General features: G+C 43.2%; 1 protein-coding gene and 1 long non-coding RNA gene across 9 annotated transcripts in view; both read left to right on the top strand.

The window, feature by feature from the left end:
- Positions 1–17,179, top strand: part of akt3a (v-akt murine thymoma viral oncogene homolog 3a) — a 57,909-nt gene that overhangs the window by 27,892 nt on the left and 12,838 nt on the right. For 6 of the 8 annotated variants that reach the window (XM_079686983.1, XM_079686982.1, XM_079686980.1 and 3 more), the window contains 8 exons: positions 2,906–3,031; positions 7,133–7,244; positions 10,174–10,330; positions 11,151–11,282; positions 11,377–11,442; positions 12,364–12,432; positions 14,651–14,773; positions 15,392–15,520. In XM_079686983.1, coding sequence (XP_079543109.1) covers positions 2,906–3,031; positions 7,133–7,244; positions 10,174–10,330; positions 11,151–11,282; positions 11,377–11,442; positions 12,364–12,432; positions 14,651–14,773; positions 15,392–15,520 — 914 coding nt within the window. The remainder of the gene's footprint in view (positions 1–2,905; positions 3,032–7,132; positions 7,245–10,173; positions 10,331–11,150; positions 11,283–11,376; positions 11,443–12,363; positions 12,433–14,650; positions 14,774–15,391; positions 15,521–17,179) is intronic. The other 2 variants (XM_079686984.1, XM_079686986.1) reach the window with 1 other exon arrangement.
- LOC307042833 lies at positions 15,998–16,828 on the top strand. Its single transcript, XR_013809248.1, has 2 exons — positions 15,998–16,604; positions 16,715–16,828. It is a non-coding gene; the product is annotated as an uncharacterized lncRNA (long non-coding RNA).

The following is a 17,179-nucleotide window of genomic DNA, read 5'->3' as shown; positions in this document are numbered from 1 at the left end:
TCTCTCACACACACACACACACACACACACACACACACACACACACACACACACACACACACACACACACACACACACACACACACACACACACACACACACGCTGTCCAAGCCCGGCCAGAAGGATTGCTTACATTTTTTCAGTTGTACTGGACAGCTGAGCGATGAAGTGGCCAGCCACAGGCTTCCATTGGTTGGACACTTCATCAGGAAACTGACTCAGAGAAATGACTGGACTTGGACCATCAGGACAGTCTTCACTGCCAGTTCATAATAGTTGTATTAGTTTAACTTTATCCTCATCCACTTTGTCAGTCGATACATCTCTTTCTCCTTCATCCACCTTGAGGTCAACCAAAGTTTTGTCTTTACCCGTTGATCCGTTTTTCCCATCATTGTTTTTGAGTAGTGAACACAATAACGGAAACACCTGTACATAATAAAAATCAGTTTCGCCGACACCACAAACAATCCCCTTGAATAGTTCCACAAAGTCGAATCAGGACCTTTCTGACTCAGCCTCTACAAAACCTTCACATTATAATCCTATGTATTTTTTGGATTACATTGTCAAATGGCGTTTATAATACATGGAATATTTTCTATGGTTGATTTTAAGCTCATTAGGCTTCCATTTGTTCTACAAGGAAGCATTAACCACAACACACACTAGAATCCTGAATAGATTACATGCCACCCTGAGCTTTACGTACAGTATTGGTTTTGTCAGAATTGATAAGCTGTTTTATTTCCGCTCAATTACAACCTACTTTCCTTTCAATTCATTTCCCTTTGCTGGCTTTCCCTCCATCCCTTTTCCCACCAGCCCCTCTCACAGCACTGTTTATCAGCAGTAGTGATCCAAAGAAGATGCTTTGTTTCTCAGAGAATAGGATAAGGCAGTGGGAGAGGAGAGGAGAGGAGAGGAGAGTGGGGGGGATTTGTGAGAAAGAGAAATAAGACACTGAGAGAGCAGAAGAGAGGGAGAGGTGTGATTGCTAATCCTGGTGATGCATTGGCACCCAACAGCAGTTTCTTATCTGTCTATGTGTCTCTTTCTGTCCCTCTGTGGTGGTTCAAATACCCCCAACCACACACACACACACACACACACACACACACACACACACACACACACACACACACACACACACACACACACACACACACACACACACACACACACACACACACACACACACACACACACACACACACACACACACACACACACACACACACACACACACACACACACACACACACACACACACACACACACACACACACACACACACACACACACACACACACACACACACACACACACACACACACACACCTCCACCACTACCAGCACCCAGAGGTACCAACAGGCCCTGCAGTCGCATGGTCCCTTTGACGGAGCAGGTGTTTTTCTGCGACGTGTTAACGAGCACGGCCTGCTGTCATTTCCGCTTTAAATGGATGTCACAAATAGAACACACACACGCATACACACACACACGGCTTACGCTGCTCTCCCAGCGAATTAGTCTTTAAAAAAAGGTGATCAGAGCTGTTGTGTGTGAGTATGCGTTCATGAACATCTTTGTCTATTAGCATGTCCTCACAAGGTGTGTTCAATGTGTGTGCATGTCAATGGAACGGCTGGCTGGTTAATTAAAAGGGGTTGCGAGGTAGGGAGCATTTGCGTCCTTCTGTGGTGTTTATTTCTGTTGTTTGAAATGAGAAAGTGAAATGTTTACACAGCTCCCGGCTTCGCAAAGTGTTGAGATTGTCAGTTTCTTTCATCAGAGTGTCTCGGCATTACTGCTGCCTCGTACTCTCCACGTGTGCGCGCAGTTTCATCCCTGCGTATGTACTCGTCGTACTCCTAACCAACCATGTGTGAATCAGCACACGTGTGTACTTTAATCCATGTGTGTATCCATGCTGCTTCCAGGGAGTGTTATCCTCTGTGGTGTGGAAATGTTTGACACTCATGTAATCCTGCAGCGGCTCATCTGATAAAGCTGTGGTGCCACCTTAGTGCCAGTCTGTGCCAGCCAGTTGGGTAATTCTCTGACACCAGCTGCTCAGCAGATGTTGTTATTTGTTGCCGCCGTCTAAGAACGGTCATTCTCAATGTGTAATCTTATCTGATCACATGTCAAGTTATCTCATCCGTCGTGTCTCCCTTTGCTGGTGACAGGTAGTGTGTGTTTGTGAGAGCGTTGACATCGTGGCTTCATACATTTCTGTATATATGCGTTTTTCTGTATGTGTGTGTGTGGGTGTGTTTGGTAGAGGGGGTCAGCACCTCAACACCTGCCCATGTATCAGCCAGATGATGTTTCTGGCATGGATAGTTTGCTTGTTGTGCTGGTAAACATGTTTTTGTCATTTTTTACATGATAATCCCATCTGAATCTGGCAGGCTACTACGCTACTGTGTGTGTGTGTGTGTGTGTGTGTGTGTGTGTGTGTGTGTGTGTGTGTGTGTGTGTGTGTGTGTGTGTGTGTGTGTGTGTGTGTGTGTGTGTGTGTGTGTGTGTGTGTGTGTGTGTGTGTGTGTGTGTGTGTGTGTGTGTGTGTGTGTGTGTGTGTGTGTGTGTGTGTGTGTGTGTGTGTGTGTGTGTGTGTGTGTGTGTGTGTGTGTGTGTGTGTGTGTGTGTGTGAGATATCCTTTGGACAGATGAGAGTTCAGCGGACAGCCTCTCATCCGTCAAGGGAATCAAATCTGTATTTAAAGTCATCATCATTATTGCTATTACTACTTCCAATATATGATCTTGATCTTCATAACCATGATGGCTCTATTGCCATCATCATCATCATCATCACTTCATCACCATTGTGCTTGACTAAACATGTTTTACTTACCCTTTCCACCTTGTCTTTGTATCCATCCTTCTTTCTTCAGGTGAATACATAAAGAACTGGCGGCCGCGTTACTTCCTTCTGAAGACAGACGGCTCCTTCATCGGCTACAAAGAGAAACCTCAGGATGCAGACCTGCCCTACCCTCTAAATAACTTCTCTGTTGCAAGTATGTTACCTCCTCCTGTGCCACACTCTCTGCACTTTGCTCCATACTCTTTTGTCGTGGCTTTCAGATTTCTATTTTCTAACTCGCATCTGACTGCCTTTGATGTGAAATTCTACAAAAATATATACAGTGAGAGAACAACGTTTAGTTATGGGACCTTTTCTTATGACCTTACTTAAGATAGAATTCAAGAACAGACTTATCAGAATCAGAATTCCTTTATTAGTCCTGCAGCACGGACATTTACAGAGTTACAGCTAAAGTGGCATAGCGAGTAAAAAAAAGTATGCTTACTTAACCCTTTAAAGGTGTTTACTCTCAGGAAATCAGTGTCTTAATCTAGGAGGTTTCAGTAGTAGTGTAGGTACGGGGGGCGTGTGGTGCAGTGGGTAGTGCGTTGGTGTTCATCTCAGGGGGTCACAGGTTCAAACCCCACTGCAGTTAGCATGTCATTGTGTCTGTGGGCAAGACACTTCACCCCAAATTGCTCCTGTGGGGATTGCCCACAGTATTGAGTATGTAAGTCTCTTTGGATAAGAGCGTCTAACAAGTGACATGTAATGTAATGTAATGTAATGTAATGCACCGATGTTCTACAGATGCAGATATGTTAAAGCATATATCCATCCATATATTTTTAATATTTCTTAAAGGCTAATGCAACTCATATCAGTCATGAGAGCTGAAACTGCACAACAGTTATTGCATCAGTATCACTCATGGACAAAAACATCTTGCCACTCATCAGTCTCTACAGTGTTTACAGAAGGGCTCTAATTAACAATTTATCAGTACGTTATCTGTCTGCACCTGGTTAACAAGCGCCACAGCGTCTTTGACATGTGTAATTAACCAGCTAATGATTTAACAAGATTACTTTTAATGTGTCATTACCACCACCATCAACTCTCATTGTTCATACAATTAATGCAGATTGGCTGTAAAACTTTGTGTCAGCTTTACAGCCGTTCAGCTCTGGAATGAAAACGACAGTTGTTCTCAACAGCTGGGTTGCATTGTCTGACTATAAAGACTGTCTTTCTGCTAACTTATACTACTCACCAGATCTTTTTGACCTTTAGGCTGATATCATTTTTACTTTCAAGGTAAGAAAGCAAGTGGTTAGGCCTTGCTATTATCAATTATCAATCTGATTCCTAAATCTATGTTTTTATGTTTGAAGAATATCAGTTTTGTACTTTAATGTCGATAGAATAATCGAGCAATTCCGGGTAAGAAAAGAATAGCAAAAACAAGATACCTGTTAAACCGTTTTAATAAAAGGCTAGGTATAATGTGATATTTTGACTAAGCTTTATAATAGTTAAAAGCCTAACAGCTGCATTAAGCTGCAGGCAGAACACTATTTTTGAGGTTAGACCAGAGGAATTACTATAATCACGTTGAAATTAGGCTTAACACATGGATCATCTTTTTTGACTTACATTTAGAAAAGTAAACAGCAGATCGGCATCCTCTATTTATCCGGATAATACAGATTAAACATACAGTATATGATACAGCATATGTGTAGTTAACTTTCAAACATATACATGAACATAATCTGATACAGGCCAAGTTAGTGTTTCACCTGAGGCATATATTCAAAGGTATTGTTCTAATACTGCAAATGAGATTACATTTGGACATACTCAGCAATAAAAAAAATATATATTAACAATGAAAAATACAACTGGATTGGTTTAGTCTATCAAATCTTGTCAGGTAGTTTGGTTGAATGGCTTTCCTATGTGACAATATCCAAGCAACAGTGCAGTTGGATTTGTGAGGGGACGATAGCAGAAATAGGTGAGAGTTAAAAGCAAAAACTAAAAAGAAAAAGATGACGAATGACAGATCACAAACTGATACCCCCAGAGAATGATAACAAATGGTACATCAAAGAACAGAGGAGGACAAGTATGGGGAGTGAGCGATTAGGGTGGATCTGAGGGGTCAAAGGGAACTGGAAACGTGCGGAGGAGAAAAGAAGAAGAGAGAGGACGGAGATAGAAGGATGAGGAGGGTGGAGAGCAACGGATGGGAGATGGAGGGATTGGAAAGAGAGGGTTTTGTGGAGGAAATGAGGGGGAGAGGAAAGGGAGGACGAGGGAGGAGAGGAGGATCATCAGCACTGAACAGACAGGGAGGAGGAGACCAAGACAGGATTGGAGAACGAGGAAAAAGGAGGAGAGGAAAATAGTTTGATAGGAGGACAAGCCAGGCCATACATCCGGCCCCGGCTGCTTGGCACAGCGCTGCCTCTGCCACATCTGTTGCCCAAAGCTGGGAGGCCAGGTGGCGTGTGTGTGTGTACATGTGTGTGTTGTTTTTGTGTGTGTGTGTGTGTGTGTGTGTGTGTATGGGCGTGTATGTGTGTTTATGTGTGTGAACAACAGAAGTGGTCAGATGGAACAGAGATGGTACAGGCCTGTTCCCTGCAGAGGGACTCATACATACAAGCCTGTCGCTCACACACACACACACACACACACACACACACACACACACACACACACACACACACACACACACAATGATGCGTGTACTCACATCCACCCACTATACTGCTACACACATTTCACAATTGCCGGCTGTGGCAAACAACCCAATTTCAGCTAACATCCAAACTTCAATATTACATTTGAGTGTGTGTGTGTGTGTGTGTGTGTGTGTGTGTGTGTGTGTGTGTGTGTGTGTGTGTGTGTGTGTGTGTGTGTGTGTGTGTGTGTGTGTGTGTGTGTGTGTGTGTGTGTGTGTGTGTGTGTGTGTGTGTGTGTGTGTGTGTGTGTGTGTGTGTGTGTGTGTGTGTGTGTGTGTGTGTGTGTGTGTGTGTGTGTGTGTGTGTGTGAGTGTTTTTTGGCATCAACCATAGCATGACCTTGTTTTCTGGCAGCACAGCAGGCCATGTTCACAATCAGGTAGTACCTTCTTTGTGTGTGTGTCAATGTGTGTGTGTGCTTAGATTGAAACTCGGCCTTGGTACTACCTGAATACGGTTGTCATTAACCTTCCTGTCTATATTTAGGCTGAAACATGACATGCTGTGCTGTGCCACACTTAAACAGAAGTAATTGGGAGAGGGGATAGCCAAAGACAGAGCAGGAGAAAAGAGGAGAGGAAAGGAAGGAAGGAGAGAACAGAGAGCTGAGGGACATGCAGGGTGATGTCTGTACATCAAAGGAGAAGTGAGGGAGATGAGAGGACCGAAGATGGATCAGTTTGCTCTTCAGCTCTTGTCCCCAATAACCAGAGAGACTGCTGAGGGACAATGAAGATGCGTTCCTTCCCACAGCGAGCTCACAGCGAGCTCACAGCCCCATCTGGCTCTGTGTGCGTACGTTTCTGCGTTTGTGTACTGTATTATGCATTTGTGTAATAATGGCCTACTGTATTGCCCATTTTCTCAGAAATGTGTCTCTTCGGATATTCGCCAGATGCGTATGTGCTGGAACACATAATATCCCTTGGCACAGAAAAACACTTTTATTTGAATCATAGGAGGCTGAACTTAGTGCCTTTTTTAAACTAACAATTTCAATCCAAGCTGCATTGTTTAGTCAACAGCAACATGAATGCTATCTTGATTATTTTCTTGTTTTTATCCCTTAAACAGTCCTGTTTTGACCACAACTCAGAGATAATTAGTTCAATGGAGTTAAGAAACAAGAAAATATTTACGTTTAGGAAGGTGGAATCATATATCTTAAAAAAAAACTCAAAACTCTTAATTGGATGATCAATACAGTACTTCTTTTTAAAGCCAAAATAAAATGTTTGCTCAAGGCAAGAAAATAAATCACATCCAATAAGCCTTGCAAATTGCAACAATAACTTATAAAAATTTGAAAAAACAAACCATAAACAAACAAAAAAGACATTAATGAACTCCATTCACACACATACATTATATCTCCTCATACTGTAAGTCTGATAAAGCAGAAATGTTAAGTTAAACCATTGGGACCAGTCACACTGATGTTAGCTTATCAAACAACTTAAAGCTCCCTCACCAGATATCAACATTTGTAGATACAGTCAGAAGATCCTAGCACCGTTGTATTTTTATTCAAACATTGTTTCTGTGGCTGCCTGTTTCAGAATGTCAGCTGATGAAGACAGAGAGGCCGAAGCCGAACACCTTCATCATTCGCTGCCTCCAGTGGACCACCGTCATCGAGAGGACCTTCCACGTGGACTTGCCTGATGAGAGGTCGGTTCCCCAAAGACTCTTAAACCATCCTCTAGTCGTTGTTGGTCAATAAACAGAGAGGGCATTAGAGGAGGATATTTAGCTCGAGATCTCTTTAAAGCCTGACGTGAAAAATACTCTTTTTATATGTTCGGGGTTAAAGATAAGATGTTTTTGGATGAATAGGTTTTTGAATATATACTGTCTTTAGACCACATGACATTAATCTAAAAGCAGCTGTTTGTATCAAAAAGTCAAGATATTTAAGAAAGTATTTTTTATATCACACTTTGGTTCGTCAAACTTAGTTAAGCTTGAACTCAGCTTGAACATTTTATACAAGAAAAATATTGTAAAATGAATGCAAGCTAAATAAATACAAATAAACATCCACGCCCAACTTTAAAATCAAATATGGATTTAAATGAGACAAATATGATGTGGGTAAAAGTATTATCAAGGGCAAATGTACGTGTGAGGAGGTTTGCACTTTAGAGAGTTGTGTGTGTGTGTGTGTGTGTGTGTGTGTGTGTGTGTGTGTGTGTGTGTGTGTGTGTGTGTGTGTGTGTGTGTGTGTGTGTGTGTGTGTGTGTGTGTGTGTGTGTGTGTGTGTGTGTGTGTGTGTGTGTGTGTGTGTGTGTGTGTGTGTGTGTGTGTGTGTGTGTGTGTGGAAAGAGAGAGGGTGAGAGAGGCAGAGTGGAAGGGAGACCTTTCAAGTAGCGTTGGCATAAATTCTCCAGCTGCTCAGTTCCTTTCTGAGGAGCTGAGGTGTTTATCTCCAGAAAATGAACAGCTTTGCCCAGAAGACCACAGATGCTTCCGTGCATCCTTTGAGTGTGTGTGTGTGTGTGTGTGTGTGTGTGTGTGTGTGTGTGTTGGAACTGTCTGTCCAACTTTGTCTTTGTTATATTTTGCTTTATAGTAGTTTTGCCTATAAATAATCCAATCAATATTTCAGAGTTAAAACAAAGCTTATATCTTTTATTTGTGTACACAATATGCAAGAGGGACGACTGCGAGCTCCAGATGTGTGTGTGCACAAGAAGTGTGCATCATTGAAGTTTAAGTGGATGGGAAAGAACTGTGTGTGCCACAACTGGGTATCTGTGTGTGTGTATGTGTGTGTGTTACAGTATTTGTTGTACTGTACCAGCGCTGGCAGGACTCCAACTACCGCAGCCCCAGCCGTGCGCAGAGAGGGTGGCACGTGTTGGCACGGCGCCCAACTGTAGGCAGGCCCATTATCTCTCATTAGCAAAAAAAAAAACTCATTATACAAAAAACACTCTAACCAAGAGAGAGCATTTATCTGCTGCCTGACCTTGAGAGAGTTCCCATTGCTTTTCATGTAGCTAAACACACACACACACACACACACACACACACACACACACACACACACACACACACACACACACACACACACACACACACACACACACACACACACACACACACACACACACACACACACACACATTGTGGGTGCCACAAACTGAGTGCTCCATTGTTGTAGATGGAGTGTAACTTGAGTTTGCCCTTGTTTTGGAGTGTGTAGGGTACGCTCTGAAGTCTCTGCAGTAGAAAGGGATTCAAATCTCGAACACACACACTGTTGTGTTTAGGATGTTCTTCCAGATCCCTCAAGGAAACATATGGGCATCTAACTCAAAACAAAACAAAAGACACAGGGGTGATGATTTGGGAGTCAAGCAGGTTTCATTATTATGATCTTCTCACTCTGGGTAAGTTTGTTTGAAAGTACACACTCGTAACTCCCAGCTCGCTGCTCCGTAGTGCTGAGGATTTCTCAGTATTTGAATATCATCTTAAGTTCACCTCAGTTCGTGCTCTTGGTGTTTTATGCTAACATGTAACCCTTGCATGTACAGCAGCACAGGATTTACACTGTTTGAGTCAAGATCAGTGGGGGCAAAAATGAAAAGAGAATTCTTTCTGAAACCAGTTTAGTGTCGTCGAACCTGCATTTTCACCACGTTATCTTTAAAAACTTAAATATTTACGCTAGACAACATGATCTGCTTTCATGCAATTCACCACATTTTGGAGACGCATATGATTGCAAAAAATAACTTAATGTTGTGCTATCATTTCCCCTGGTCCTTCTCTTCCCTTCTCGATCAGAAGTTTGGCCCTGTTCCTATAAACCATTATATTCATCATCGTTAAATGCAGTTAACGTGTCTACATAACCTGATGCATGGCTAGCCTTCTGCTACAGATGATGGTCACACACACACACACACACACAGACACACACACACACACACACACACACACACACACACACACACACACACACACACACACACACACACTTTCTCTCAACAGATGTTGAACAGCAGTGCTAATGGAGAGTCAATGGGGAGGAACAATGTTAGCAAACAATAATGCATTGTTCTCTCTAATGCATGGGTGTGCATTTGCATACACACACACACACACACACACACACACACACACACACACACACACACACACACACACACACACACACACACACACACACACACACATACATACACACACACACACACACACACTTAAATACACACACACGCACAGACTGGTAGGCATTAGTTCTGCTCTGTGATCATTGCTCAGCTGGTTGATTCTCTAGTTGACCATGTTTCCTCTCTGTTGAACAAATAGGTGTTAAATGTTAATTGAAAACTCCTTAGCGCCTTTAAAAACGGTTATTTAAGTGACTATCCATATTAAAGAATCTACGAGCAATATTATAGTTTACATCTGCTTGATGTATTGTTGCATGGAAGATTACTGGGTTTCATGAAATACAAATATAAAGGATCACGTCTTAGTCATTCTCATCCACTTAAACAATATCATGGTTCAGACGTAGCAGATCGGCTACATTAGATGTTGTCTCTTATCTAAACATTATCTTGTTGTGTGTTGTGAAATGCAGAGATGAGTGGACAGAGGCCATCCAGATGGTGGCCGACAAGCTGCAGAGACAAGAGGAGGAAAGGATCCAGTGCAGCCCCAACACCAACATCGACAACATGGTGGAGGAGGAGATGGACATCTCCACCACGCACCACAAACGCAAGGTAACACAACAGGTGCGAACAGACCAACAAACTCATACTCACACACTGTGCTCAAAAGGAATGATTCCAGCTGTAATATTGTTGTTCATTGTCATTATTCTGTCTTTGCTCAAAGAGCCCCTGATAACAAAAGCTTTAATTGATTTTTCCATATTAAAATAAAGTAAAAGCATTAATGCAAACGTTTGTAAATGTAGTTATTATTAAAGGGGCGTGACAAAGGCCACACATGGGGTTACATTCCTACTGGATGTATCAAGTAAACCAAACTGTCTAAAAAAGGGTTTGCCGGGAGTAATTTTGCTTAAGTGCAATGTCAGAAATGTTAATGGTCCATATTGTTGGATTCATCCCAAAGGGTCTATTAACCTCAACATTAAATGTCATGACATTTTGGCCAGTAACTGTCAACAAATGTTGGTTCGGGACAAACTGTTAGATGGCAAAACATACTAAGAAACTACCGAAGGAAATGTCTGTGTCGCAGCAAGTATTGAAATCAAATGTAGTAATCTTGTTTACATGATCGGTTCCTTAAATCCAAATGTAGCAGATTTGAGGCTGTATTTTATTCAGGCTGAGTTTTTAGCAGTTGTTTTGATAACATTTAACATTTGAGAGGTTTAGCTTCTTTTGTTAAATGACAGAAACTATTTGCAGAAATCACATTTATACATTATCAAAGCAATGTATCAAGAATAGCAATGGTACTCGACTGAAACATATAAAAGGACACATGAACACTCCCTAAGTGGTACCTAAAAAAGACAATTTTAACTGTTAAACTTGAGGCGTAAATTCATTACTGACATTCTGCGTTTGCCTCCTCAAGACAATGAGCGACTTCGACTACCTGAAGCTGCTTGGAAAGGGAACCTTCGGTAAAGTGATTCTCGTGCGGGAAAAGGCCAGCGGTAAATACTACGCCATGAAGATCCTTAAAAAAGAAGTCATCATAGCCAAGGTGGGTCTGAGAGACTGTTTGTGGCACTCAAGCCTTTTTTTCTCTTCAACTGTTCATTTGGTTGATTGAATCTGTTTTTACCGTATCTGCGCAGGATGAAGTGGCTCACACACTCACAGAGAGCAGAGTACTGAAAAACACCAGACACCCCTTCCTCACTGTAAGTACCTCATTCACACAAAATACTTTAGCTGTTACGCATATGCAAATGTGCCGACATCTGTAAGAGAGCATGTTGAATACGCATTCAGCATATTGATCCTTTACGTACCTGAGTCTCTGGAGGCTAATTACGAGTGAGACACCAAATTGTTGTACATTAACAGCCGCATCTGTTCCCTTTACACCGTCTTTCAAGTGCTCATACACACAAAAAACACAAGCCGCTGCTCATTTCTATCAAAAAACAATGTAAACACAAACACATTGTATATGAACGTTCTCACAAACACTGTTGTGAGAGCAAATTCGTTTTACATCTGAGTTTACCCGCCTCACACCTGCGGCCACAAAGAGACTCCGAACCAACTGTTCTTTTGTTTAGTAAGTTTCTTCCACAAAAGAAAAACACATCTATTTGCTTTGAATAAGCAAAAACAGACATAAACAGTTTGAAGCTATACAGGATCACGTTGTGCCACTCCTGCTGTTTTAGACCAAATGGGACCGGACTACTTGCTGAGTATAAAATTGCTCACTTAAACTGGCTGTGCTCTGTGTAGGGAGTGCAGGTCAAATGTATTATTATAATGTATAAACCAAATGTGAGGCTTTTCAATTCATCCTATTGCACCGAAATAAAATAGAAATCCATTGTGTCGGTAAATGCGTCATAATGATTAGTAAGATTTACTTATACTCTACGTTTTCGTTTGCACTGTGGGATCATTTCAGTCCACTATATGTAAAATTAGGCACCTGGCTACATAAGTGCGAATTGACAGAAATCAAAACAGACACAATAAACATTGCACTGAACAGGAATCAAACGTGTTGCCTATATTATTTAATGTTTTTGACACACATTAATCAATTCAGTTTTTATAAATGGTGTTTATGTGTGTGTGTGTCTTTGTTTCAGTCATTGAAGTATTCATTCCAGACTAAAGACCGCCTCTGTTTCGTCATGGAGTATGTGAATGGAGGAGAGGTAACACACACACACACACACACACACACACACACACACACACACACACACACACACACACACACACACACACACACACACACACACACACACACACACACACACACACACACACACACACACACACACACACACACACACACACACACACACACACACACACTTTCATGATGGTTGTGCTGTATGTGGTTACCGGTCTTTGTGGTACCGCTTTAAACAGCCAGTTGAACCACAACTCCAGCACACTAACTGACAGTGTTTAGGCACTCACTAACCATACTCAATCTCGTTATACTCTGTGTATGATGACAATAAAAGGCTTTAACTTAAAGCTGTGTTAAAACGTGACTATGGATACACATTAATACCAAAAAGACACATTTCTTAGCTGTTTCTCTTATCTTGTATGTCCAATAATAGTTACATCAGGGTTATAAAAAGCGTTAACAATGCATATCTATAATTGTCATTCGATAGATATTGGTAATGTGGGGTGGGTTCCTTAACTTTATACATGTCAAGACAAATATTTTTTTAAAATAGGGAAATATTGTGTTTTTGGTGATGATCAGCCATAGCAGTGGAGCAGAGAAATGTAAAGACGTGGAAACACTCGAGAAGTGGCAAAAGTTTGTCTGTTCGATTGCTTTCTAACACAGTTAATTTGCCAACCAACTGGCCTCTCGCTTGCCTTCTCATTTGTTTTTCCCGCTCCACCCCTCTCCTGCTCGTGTCTATTTATGAACACACCTATGGGGCAGATATAGCCAAAATGACAGTCGGAGACGAAATGAGTTTGGATTCCCCCACTTTTCCATTTCTCAGATTTTAATCGGGCCGTTTTTGCAATCTTGGTTCATTCCCTCAGTGTAACTGTCACCTGCTCCCCTCCCAGATAGTTAGGAAGTTCAGCCAGTGCCAGGCCTGAGCAAACACACACACACACACACACACACACACACACACAAACACACACACACACACACACACACACACACACACACACACACACACACACACACACACACACACACACAAAACACCAGCAATCACACATCCTAACACAAACACACAGAGCACATCTTTACCTCATAAGACAAATTGTGAACACACACACACACACACACACACACACACACACACACACACACACACACACACACACACACACACACACACACACACACACACACACACACACACACACACACACACACACACAACCCATTACAAACCTGCCACAGTCACAGCTGCCAGTACACTGATGAAGGCCCACCTGTCGTGTTACCCCCTCTCACCACACCCCCACCACTCACACACACATATTACACACGGACACCATTTGAGCAAGGTGGTCTGTGAGCATCACTCCAGCGGCCATATGCAAACCTCCCCGAACAATTAATGGGGAGATATGCACCCCTTGGCCTCATGGGTAATTTGTCCGACTTGACTGCTGCGCCGCAGCAGGCTGGTGTCATTTCAGTGCCACATGTGTAGCCGTGTGACAGTGACAACTCGACAACTGACAGCTAGGAAGTGAGAGACAGATGAAGGGAATGTGAGGTGAGCAATGAAAAGGCAGGAAGGGGGAGAAACAAGAGGTCACGCCACCTGGGGAGAGAAACGAGTTGTGTTCTCTTTAAAGTATGGAAACGAGCGTCTTGGCAGGAGAGGGATGGATATGAGAATGGAGTAAATGAAGACGGAGGCTCAGGGGGCAAGGCCAGTTAGGCCCTAATGAGAGCTGCACTGGAGGCAGTTGAAATGGGAGGAGGGGGGGGGGGGGGGGGAGAGAGTGTTGGCGGTGGCGGCAGCGGCGGTCGGCCTGTCTTTAACTAGACTGGTGTATTGATTAAACTCTTGATTTGGCCCCCGTCGCCGAACTCTACGCCAGCACCATGCCAACCTAGCCCAGAGGGTAACATGGAGAGGTATGTGTGTGTTGTGTGTGTGTGAGGGGAGATGAGGCGCCAGCTGCCGAGCGCCTCCACCCGCCCTCCTCCGAGACGCCCCCCCCCCCCTCCCACCCAGCCACGAGCACCCCTCACACACACAACCCCCCCCTCCCCTCCGCTATCTATCATCTCAATATGGTGCGGGCAGCCAGTTTGTGTTGTGCTAATTTCCTCCAATAAATCAGTAATTATTGCTGTGCCGTCCCTGCTGTCTCTCCCCCCTCTCTCCCCCACTCTCTTCCTCCCTCTTTCTCCCGCAGCTGTTTTTCCATTTGTCCAGAGAGCGGGTGTTTTCAGAGGAGCGCACGCGCTTCTACGGTGCCGAGATCGTTTCGGCTCTCGACTACCTGCATTCAGCCAAGATTGTGTACCGGGACCTCAAGGTAAACAGAAACAGAGAGGGGAGGGGGAGGGGAGGCTGGTTTGGGGGCATGGATGAGAGTGATCAGATATTTGGGGGGGAAAACTTTTTGTTGTGCCCCCACACCTTGTGTTCCAGAGTTTGTTTATTTGCATCCAGGAGGAGAGGAGTGGTGCAGGATGTGTAGTAATTAAGAGAGGGATGGGGAAAAGCCCACTCAGACATTAAGCAGTAAAGAAGTGTGGGAGGGGGGGGAGCTGATGCCGATGCCACAGAAGTAGATGTCTGAGTGTCTGCCTGGCAGCATTGGCTCTGCTCACAGCAGCCAAGAAGACAGAAAGGAGAAAAAGCAGACAGAAAGTGAGAAAAACACTTCAGCCATTAAAATGTAAAGGTTGAGTGGCTCCACAACACGCCTGAAGTGTATCTCCCTCCTCTGCCTGTTTGTGTGTCTGAGTGTGTGTACTGCAACAATGTGGGTGAGTTTCCTCAGCGGCAACACAAAAATAATTGTACTCAATAAAAAAGCGAGTATTGTATTGATTTTCAGTCGCAAATGATGACACAATAAGAGTTTGATGTTCCACTGAGGTTTGAGTTGCATTGTGGGAACTGATGTGTATTCTCTTTCCCCTCCCAGTTGGAGAACCTGATGCTGGATAAAGACGGGCATATCAAAATCACAGATTTCGGCCTCTGCAAGGAGGGCATCACAGACGCTGCTACCATGAAAACCTTCTGTGGCACGCCCGAGTACCTTGCTCCTGAGGTAGGCCCTTTGATCTGTGCTCTTTAGACTCTTTCTCTCATTTCCTGGTGCTTACATTTCAAAGTGTTTTCACATTTCCACTCGATTTATTCGATCTTTAACACTATTTACCCATCTGTGCTCTATATAGCCATATCATGCGTTTAGTTAAGTGTGCAGCAGTAGAATAACCTTTCATCCCTGGGTTTCTAACAACCAGAAGTAAGGTATGAATTTGAAGGTCATAAATAATGATACGGTATCTTTGCCATTCAAAGGGGATTTAAAAAGAGAACCATCGGTTACTTTTTAGCAGGGATTTTAGCATCAAATGGAAATTCAGATTCCTTAGCACGAATACACATTACTGTTTCTGACTAGTTGTTTATTTTTTTATAAAATGGTAGTTTTTATGCTTCAATTTTAGGTACGACAACTATCCATCTGCTCAATAATCCTAAATGTGTTCAATCATAAAACAAACATCAATATATATCTTATTCTCCTTTGTGAGAGTGATTACATGAAGTAGGGGTATTTTGTTGACATGATGTATAGGTGACAGATAACCACACCCACAACCCAATGTAGACTCTTCCAAACACAATCATTAAATAGTTCAAAGGCACCTGATGAATTACATACATATATACATTACATGCAGATCTTGACTGTTTGTCGGGATCTCTAAACTGAGCAGTCTTTGTAGTACATAAAAGCATCGCCACCCTTTACCCACAATGCACTTCACCCTCTGACGTTTGAAACCTTCTTATGGTGGATTTTATGCATGTGCATTTTAATTTGCAATCTCGCAGGCAAACACTTTCCATAATATCAGGGTGAACAGTAAATATGCAGCTTATACGTGTGAACGAGGGTGTCGGTTGAATTGGAAAAGGGCAGAGCGTGCGCACACACAAAAAACTACATTCTTGTAATCATTTTTCCAGTCATCCGCTGTCCAGCCAACAGCGCTGCTTCACTCGAAGGCCGCAGCGAGCTGGCGAGGTGTTGCAGGACTGTGGGTGGTGGAGACAGAGCGATGTAGATGTGGAGATGAAGGCAGCAGTGGAGAGGCATAGTGTATATCCCACTTGAAAAAGTATGGAGGACAATTTGGCGTAGCATTTTCTGCTTTTTTTTTTTTTTTTTTTAGAGTCCCTTCCTTTGCGTGCCAAAAGCTGATTGGAGGCTGTTGGTTATTTTTCACAGGATGTGCGTCTGTGTGCATTTATGTGTGTGCGCGTGTGTGCTGTGTGTGTGATTGCAGTAGAAAGTGCGGGCTAAAGCGAGGCAGATGGCGGCAGATGGGCGAGGTTGGAGGAAGGTGCTCGGAAAAAACCTGGAAATCTACACCACCACCGCCACTCACCCGCCCGCACGCTCTGCTCGCCCGCCCGCGTGTAAAAATAACACTGTTTGCTCGGAGCCAAGTTACAGAGATGCAAAGTAGCCGGGATTAAAAAGATAGGGGGGGGGGGGGGTTGAAGACAGAGGAAGATGAGAAGGAAGAGAAAATATTTCAGGGTTACAGGAGTGAAATTCAGACACTTCCCATGTTTGCCATCAGTGGAGAGGGCAGATGAGAGGGTTAGTGTCCGCTGTCTGGAGGAAGTCAGACATTCAGATACTTCAGATACACAAAGCTGGGAATGAGTCTAAACTTGCACCTTGGGT

Source organism: Notothenia rossii, assembly GCF_949606895.1.
Source record: "Notothenia rossii genome assembly, chromosome: 6".
NCBI classification, from domain to species: domain Eukaryota; kingdom Metazoa; phylum Chordata; class Actinopteri; order Perciformes; family Nototheniidae; genus Notothenia; species Notothenia rossii.
The sequence above is the reverse complement of the archived record's forward strand: the minus strand, read 5'-3'. Positions and strand labels throughout refer to the sequence as shown.